This window comes from Leptidea sinapis, chromosome 25, assembly GCF_905404315.1.
Source record: "Leptidea sinapis chromosome 25, ilLepSina1.1, whole genome shotgun sequence".
Taxonomy (NCBI): Eukaryota; Metazoa; Arthropoda; class Insecta; order Lepidoptera; family Pieridae; genus Leptidea; species Leptidea sinapis.
Genome location: NC_066289.1, coordinates 2,445,803 through 2,455,060, shown reverse-complemented (window position 1 = coordinate 2,455,060; position 9,258 = coordinate 2,445,803). Strand labels below are relative to the sequence as shown.

At 35.8% G+C, this 9,258-nt stretch overlaps 1 protein-coding gene across 1 annotated transcript in view; it reads left to right on the top strand.

Moving 5' to 3' along the window:
* Positions 1-4,961: 4,961 nt before the first annotated feature.
* Positions 4,962-9,258, top strand: part of LOC126972206 (toll-like receptor 6) — a 157,930-nt gene continuing 153,633 nt past the window's right edge. The window contains exon 1 of the mRNA XM_050818833.1: positions 4,962-9,243. Within this exon, the coding sequence (XP_050674790.1) occupies positions 5,324-9,226 (3,903 nt within the window). The 5' untranslated portion in view covers positions 4,962-5,323 and the 3' untranslated portion in view covers positions 9,227-9,243. The remainder of the gene's footprint in view (positions 9,244-9,258) is intronic.

Genomic DNA, 9,258 nt, shown 5'->3' with positions numbered 1-9,258 from the left:
TGTTATTCAAGAATCCTGAGCGGCACTGCATTGAATGGGCAAGGCGTATCAGTTGCCAACTGAATGTCCTGCTCGTCTCGTCCCTTATTTTCATAAATAAAAAAATGAAGACTCAAAATTTGGAATTGAAAAGAAGAAGAAGTGGAAGGTCTTCTGATCAGATTGACATGATGATGAAATATACGTAAACTAAATGGAACAAAAACAATAATAAATTGACATACTCTTACACAAATTATCTTGCCCCAAACTGGGCATTGCCTGTACTATGTGTGCAAAACAACGATATGTTTAAAATACAATATACTTACTTAAACATACATAAATACAAAATATAAACATCCATTACTCGGAAACAAACATTCATATTCATCATATAAATGATTGCACCTACCGGGATTCCAACCCGGGACCTCTAATTATATATAAGGTATATGTAACCTCAAGCTATATATAAGTGAAATAAATGGCCATATAATTTTGCTTTGATAAAACCTGGTATAGATGGCCTTATTATTAAATTTTACTGACATAAAATCTTCATTACATCCACACGATCACAATAATAAAACAAAGAAAAGTTGTGTTATATTTTACCACAAATAAAGTACAGTAGATAATAATTATTGTTGTACATTGAATTCTTGAACAATAGAAAGGAATTTGAATATTTTTTTGATACTTGATGTTGTAACTAAAAGAATATTATGCATTAACAGTTCTTGCGCGACAAGAGAACATAAACACAGATAAGCTTACAGCGAGCTAGCGAACATATCCTTCATTATTCATTTTTACATCTGACAGTGTGATAAGTAAAAGCACTTGGTCGTGAGTACTTCAACACTTTAGCACTGCAATTTAAATGTTGTCTGAACCTTTTTTTATGATAATAAGGGACGAGACGAGCAGGACGTTCAGCTGATGGTAATTGATGCGTCCTGCCTATTACACTGCAGTGCCGCTCAAGGTTCTTGAAAATCCCCAAAAATTCTGAGTGGCACTACAACTGCGCTAGTCACTTTGAGACATAAGATGTTAAGTCTCATTTGCCCAGTTATTTCACTAGCTACAACGCCCTTCAGACCGAAACACAGTAATGCTTACACACTACTGCTTCACGGCAGAAATAGGAGCCGTTGTGGTATCCATAATCTAGCCGGCATCCTGTGCAAGCCTCCCACTGGTAGTTAATATAAGTAAGTTAAGTAGAACTTAATGTATATTTACTCTTTTAAATATTTACTGACCTTAAATGCTCTTATAACAAATGATATGTGCTATACTAAGCTCAAGAAAACTCAATCCGGAAAAGATTTTAATATTAAATTGCATTTATGTGATATTTTAAAAAAAATACCAATTGTAACTATACTGTTTTAAACAAAACTACTTACATACAAACAAACAAACATACATACGTATATACACACATACATTCACACTTACATACATCACATAATACATCGCCACACTCACCGGCGAGTGGGTTCTTCTAATTTTTTCATCTTCATCATCATCTTTTTTCCTTCCCACAAGCACACAGCCGGTCCGCGGTTCGAATCTCCTTAAGAGACGCTCCGCGACTGCTATTGCGTAGTCTTTGTGGCCTCCACGGCCCACGTCGCTGTAAAAGCCTTCAGGGCTGAGAGCTTAGAGGAGGATTTTAGTCGGTAGGAGTACAACATATGGGCCCCGTTTTGGAGGTCTTCAATCCGTATATGTATTTTCCTCTTCTCCAACCAACCAAACCATACCAAAACAAAATATTTGAATGTTTTTTATTTACTAACTCATTATATTTATAAAAAAACAGACTTAATAAAATTTTAGAACTTTATTCTTTATGTATTTATAAAGCTTAGTATACATATAAGAGCACACAAAAAGACACACATACATCCTCACACTTACACACAAGCAAACACACACGACGTCACACACACATCCACACCTTATTAGTGTTGAGTAGGTAGCTACTTAGTCATTCTAGATATGGAAGAGTAGGATCTTCTGTCACATGCATTGTCACCTAAAATAAGGTCTCTACTATATAAAGAAAATCTGGAATTGAATTTAAAAAAAATAAAATAACAGCTTTAAAAATAACAAATAATCTATATATATAATCAACCTCAGAACGGCTATGACACCGTTGTGATAGTTTTTACCTTACATTATCATATTAAATTTTGCGAATATAGTTGTCGCTTACAACTATATGTTATGTATGAAATAAATTATTCTGATTATAACAGAGCTTTTTTAAAAAAAAATGCTGTGTTTGCTTCGGCATATCACTGACTCGACGACGTTTTTACTGGTAGACAGCTCATGCTCTAAGAAAAGACTTTCATCTTGAAAATTAATAAAGAATTCGCTCAAACGGATTTAATGGTAAGATTGCGGTTAAAGCGAAATCTTCACTTGTTCTGGTAATTATAAATGTATAACTCTATCAATCGCATAACATCACTAAATGTTTCAATTATTAAGAATTCCTAATTCTACTTTTATCCCGAAAACACCTTGTGTGGCATATGAAATACTTTAATATCAAATGAAAGAAACAGAAAGATCTTATAACGATCTTTCGAATGAAAGAAAAACAGTTGCCGACTCAAACTTTTCACTGTCAACTTACCTAAAAGGATTAAAATGACGTCTTCCGTTCAAAGCGAGTGTGGTCTTCTAAGCGTGAACAGCTTTTGTTAACTAAGCCTTTAATACTTTTATACTATAGTTACTTTTTAATTTCGCCATTTATGCTACAAAAGGGTTGATACTTAATCCCGCTGAGGTAAAAGCGTTCAGCCTTTGTCGCGGCACGGTCCCATGCATCCAGTATTAGATTAATTTGGATTTCTTTGAAATTTTTATAAGTTAGTTAAATATGACTTTACTTTTTATCTGCTCAAAGTAACATTCTAAGATTTTAGATGCGAAAAACTTTGATAAAGTAAATTTAGTTGCTTCTTTATAAAATTATACATATGTGGAAATAAGAATTTTTATAGCCGACGACCCATATAACCGAATGGTTAGTGAGCCTGACTACTAAGCTAGAAGTGCCGAGTTCGAATCCCGGTAGGTGCAATCATTTATATGATGAATATGGATGTTTGTTTCCGAGTCATGGATGTTTATATGTATTTATGTATGTTTAAGTAAGTATATCGTATTATGTATACCGTTCTCTTGTACCCATAGTACAGGCTATGCCTAGTTTGGGGCAAGATAATTTTTGTAAAAGTGTGTCGATATTATTATTATTATATAAAAAAAACTAGTAGTTGCCCGTTGCATTCGCAACTAAAGGTTTTATCTCAATAAAAGATTTAATATGAAAATAATCATTAACAGAGAGTTGTCATACTGAAACATGCAGGGCAAGCCTGTCAGCCAAAGTTGGAATAGAGACATCCCATTATGCACGGACGCACGCCAAGAAAGGGAAGATGTTAGTATTTTACAAAAATAGTAAAATAGTTTGTGGCAACGATTTCGACTGGGTGGATTTGGTCCAAAGGAATCTGGTCTTTAGGAATGGTCTAAGCAATGTCTTAAAGTAGATTGTAAGTTTTTGAAAGTGATGGTATTTTTTTTAACACCCGATTTTGTCTGTTAAATAATTTCATCTCCTATTATAATATCTCCAAGTAAATCTTTGATAGCTACATAAAGTTTGATTCGTTAGTGTCGAAGATGAGTGCTAACAAACAAACTTACTATTACATAATTAGTCAGCCATTTTATTATTTATTTCTTTCTTTCACTGTACACCAATTTCAGCTGTTTTATTAATGAAAACGCATGTAGTAAAATCGGCCATCACAATATATATAATATTAAAGTTCGTGTGCCATATTTAAAGTGATCTAACCACTTAACAGCCCGCTTCCACGTTTCTTGTAATGGGCAGAAAAAAATAATACAAAAAAATTATGAAATAATAATCAGATCCCAAAATTGTATATTTTACTATAAGAATTACCGTGAAAGCTCGTAGCGAATGTTTAGGGACTTTCAATTTTTTAACACGAAAAAAGTAATTTACTATACATACAAACGTACTAAATTGTGTGGTCCATTACAATTAATTTATTAACTTTCTTATTCCTTCAAAGATTTATTCACGTCTACTTGAAAACATGGATTAATAAATTATCAAAAGGAAAATAACATTATTTAATCTAAGCTGTTACAACATAACAAATAACAACTATTTATTTCATATTAAAAAATATATTTTGTTGCCAACTGTATTAATGAAATATGTAAAATATTTAAGAAATCACAATTAAGTTGTGCCTTTTCGCCTGAAATAAAGGAATTATTATTATTATAAAATTACATTCATATTATTATAGTAGAAAAGTAATGTTAGTTAAAATAAATATTTATATCTAGGATAGATACTTCACAATATTTTATAAATACAATAAAGCCATAGAATAAATTCTTATTTAATTTCTACATTCCAAACTCATTTGTTTAAGGCCTATTTACCTTCATGTTAATAAAATATTCATTTGAAAATTTTGTCAGCATGATTGATGTCAATATTGCTTTTAATTGTATCAACGTATTGGACCGACAAAGAACGATATACAAACTTGAAAAATACTAGTTAATATATGGGAAATATATAATGAAAGCTTTCAATCTCAGTCCTCATACCGATCGTCATATTCGTAAGTTAACATTTAAACATAATATTATTAATTGTCTAAACTCCATTCTAATTAAAAATATCTCACAGCTGATGCTCATACTCAAGGTCCAAAGCTCGGCATACGCGCGACTGATCTCTCAAAGCTCAGTAAAAAATAATTTATTGTAATAAGGCCTCGTGAACATTCGCCACCAGTCGGCTCATCTCAGCGACCCGCGCGTCTCCCCCGTCCCATATTATACTCAACGACTGCAATGCCTTTACTAGCATTCAGTTGACTCCACGAAGCGTCGAGGTATGGTCGCGCCGCTCGACGCTGAGAACGTACGCGTGTGTCCAACGATATTTCGAATTTCAATACGAAAATAATATCAAACGCTTCGGACTTATATGTACCAATAAAACGGAACAAATACAGATTAAAATACGGGGACAATCAAGAAACGTTATTAAAGTAATTAGTGTGTTAAAGTGAAAAGTTTTAAAACTTGAAATAGACATGGAAATTGTGATTAGAAAGAGTTTCAAAAAGTGTTTAAGTGAAATAACAAGGACATCTTATTGAATTAAAACGGTTTTGATTAGTAAATTGATGGATTCTACACATCCGGCAAAGGGACGCAACACACCCATGCCGATGGAAAAAACATGACATTAAGCTATTTGTCTCTGATTTTCCGTCCTTCTTCATGTTTGATTTTATTCAAAATGGCTTTTAATCAAACATCTCACAAAAACTCATTCCTAGCTTCAGTGTTTTTACTATTCGTATTGGCTCTTGATATTGCTGATCAAAGTTCGTTACCGCTCAAATATGAAGCCCCAGATGATTGTCAGTGGTGGTTGCGAGGGCCTAACGACTCACACGAAGTGTCGCTCACGTGTAAACTGCGAACGATCAACAGTGAGTTTGATACGACAAACTTTAGTGTTATCCCTTCGGAACATACGACATCTTTAAGGATTGAGTGTAATGAAGAAATGATGTATAAAAGCTCCTTGGACGATCGTAGTTTTTCCCATTTAGTGAAGTTACGTGAACTTGTGTTAGACAATTGTAAAATTGGGAGGTGGCCACCTGGTGTCTTGTCCGGATTGAGAGATCTTCGAAACTTAACCATACGTACAAAAAATACTGAGTGGGCCGCCATGAGCCTAGAGATTGCATCAGAAAGTTTCACATCAGTAAGGCAATTAGAAAAGTTAGACCTCAGTTTTAATAACATTTGGTCGTTCCCTGAAAATCTATTTTGTCCCCTTACAAACTTAGTTTATTTAAATGTTTCATCAAATAGACTGCAAGATGTAAGCGATTTGGGATTTAGAGAAAGAGTAATGCATCAAGCTCTAATTAGTGATCATGAAGGTCCAACTGCATCGGCACCAATACCACATGCATCGTGCTCTCTCGATATTGAAGTACTCGACGCATCATATAACCATTTTGTTTTAATGCCTGAAAATGGATTTCACGCCCTACGAAGGCTCAAAGAATTGCACATTCATGATAACGAAATATCCATGGTCGCCGATAAAGCTCTAGCGGGCTTGAAACAATTACAAATTATTGATCTATCGAACAACAAAATTGTAGCACTGCCTCAAGACTTGTTCAAGGAGTGTAGGTCAGTAATTAAAGAAATTTATTTACAAAATAATTCAATAAGTGTGCTCTCTCCTACGCTATTTGCTAATCTTGAACAGCTATTGGCCTTAGATCTATCGCATAACCACTTGACTAGTACATGGATAAATGAAAACACATTCGCAGGACTTATCAGAATGGTGTTACTAAATTTATCTAATAACAGACTAACGAAACTTGAACCTAAGATATTTAGAGATTTATACACACTACAAATTCTGAATATCCAACACAATATGCTAGAGAATATTGCAGCCGATACTTTTGCACCAATGAATAATCTTCACACATTAATATTATCTTACAATAAGATAACTCATGTCGACGCTTATGCATTGAATGGCCTATACGTTCTATCTCTGCTATCTCTCGATAATAATCGTCTTGAAGAACTGCACCCCGAAGCATTTCGTAATACTTCCTCATTACAAGATTTGAATTTAAATGGAAATCGACTGAAAAAGGTGCCACTTGCTCTAAGAAATATGCGTTTGCTGAGAACGCTCGATCTTGGAGAAAATCTGATAACATCTTTGGTGGAGCCAGGATTTGTTGGATTACATAATGTGTATGGACTTCGTCTTATTGGAAACCAGATTGAGAATATAACTGATGATATTTTCACTGATTTACCAGCGCTACAAATATTAAACTTGGCACGAAATAATTTAAGATACATTGACCCAAATGCTTTTGAAGCGCTCAAAAATTTACAAGCCATGAGATTAGATGCCAATCAACTCACAGACATACAGAATTTGTTTGTAAATATACCTTCTTTGTTGTGGTTAAACGTGTCAGATAACAAAATAGACTGGTTTGATTACTCCCTCATACCAACGGGACTTCAATGGCTTGATCTTCACAATAACAACATCAAAGAATTAGGAAACAACCACAGCTTGGATAAGGAATTAAGGTTAGAAACGTTAGACGCAAGCTTCAATAAACTGGTCAATATATCCACCTACTCGATTCCCAGCAGCGTCGCTCTGCTATTCCTCAATGATAATCAAATAACTCATGTTGAGGCTCAAACTTTTGTTGGAAAAACCAATTTAACAAGAGTCGATTTGTATGCAAATCAGATCACTAGCTTGGATTTCAATGCGCTTCGTTTAACTCCAGTTGATCCGGGCCGGCCTTTGCCCGAATTTTATATTGGCGGAAATAATTTTCAATGTGACTGTACCATGGAGTGGTTACAACGTATAAATAAACTTGACCATCTCAGGCAGCATCCTAGAGTGATGGATTTAGAAAGCATATATTGCAAGTTGTTGTATAATCGTGAAAGAACATATATTCCGCTCATTGAAGCGGAATCCTCACAGTTTTTGTGTACGTATAAGACTCACTGTTTTACTTTGTGTCATTGTTGTGATTTCGACGCGTGTGATTGTGAAATGACGTGCCCTTCGAACTGTACTTGCTATCACGACCAATCGTGGTCGGTTAATATTGTGGACTGCTCTGCTGCTGGGTATTCAGAAATACCCAACAGCATACCTATGGACGCTACTGAACTATATTTAGACGGAAATAATTTTGGTGGTTTAACAAGTCATGCATTTATAGGTCGTAAAAACTTAAAGATACTGTACGCAAACAATTCAAATATTGATGCTTTGTATAATAATACATTTAGTGGACTAAAACGCTTAACCGTGTTGCATTTAGAAAAGAATAATATAAAGGAGTTGTTAGGGTTTGAATTATTGCCATTAGAAAATTTACGAGAGCTGTATCTGCAAGACAATAAAATACACTATATCGACAATCGGACATTCATCGAACTTAAGCATTTGGAAGTTTTACTTCTAGAAGGTAACAATATTTATGGTTTTGCTGTGTGGCAATTCACGCTTAATCCATATTTGGTAGAGATAAGTCTTTCACGCAACCCTTGGTCTTGCGATTGCCAATACATACAGAAATTCCGAAACTGGTTTCGATACAATCTCGGAAAAGTAGAAGATGCTTTCAGAATAACCTGTACATTCGATAACGTAACAAATGCAGTGGGGCCTCACATGTCTGACTTTAACTCTACGATTTGTACTAGTCACGTTGGCGGGAGTTCTTCGATAATCGAAAACCAAGTCATAAATGATTACCTCCCATTACTTCTGATATCGCTTTGCGTATTCGTGATAAGCTCCGTTCTTATATGTGGTGTGTTTTATTGGCGACGTGAGCTAAGAGCATGGGTTTACTATCACTGTGGATTTAGAATGTGCTATAAGAGCACAGCATTTGATGATGAAGCTGATAAAGACAGATTATTTGACGCCTACATTAGTTATAGTGTGAAAGACGAGTCGTTTGTTGCTCAAATGCTCGCGCCGGGTTTGGAATCGACAGATCCAAGTTTCCGGCTCTGCCTACATTATCGTGATTTCAACGCCTCGGCGTACGTGGCCGATACAATAATAGAGGCGGTCGAATCATCCAAACGAACTATTATAGTGTTATCAAAAAACTTTATCAATAACGAGTGGTGTAGGTTCGAGTTCAAAACGGCTCTCCACGAAGTATTAAAAGAGAGACGAAGAAGACTGATAATAATAATGCTAGGCGACATACCGAGCCGTGACATTGATCCCGAGTTGAGGCTGTGTTTGAAGGCGAATACGTGTGTAGAGTGGGGTGATAGACAGTTTTGGCAGAAGTTGCGGTTCGCGATGCCGGATCTGCGGAAGTGTCAGTATCATCGGTCGACTGTGAATATTTACGCGTCGGTGTCGCCCGTGGGGGCTGGGAGGGCTCCGGCGCCTCCGCCTCCGCCCCCGAAGCTTCCGCCCCTGCTGGCCGAAGGGCTGGCCGACCGGCTGACCGTGTCCTCCGGTGTTCACGCACGCGATCACTCGCACCGCATTCCACCGCATGCACAGATGTGGGCGTAGCGAATGCTCCAACGCAGGTAATTACATTCAAA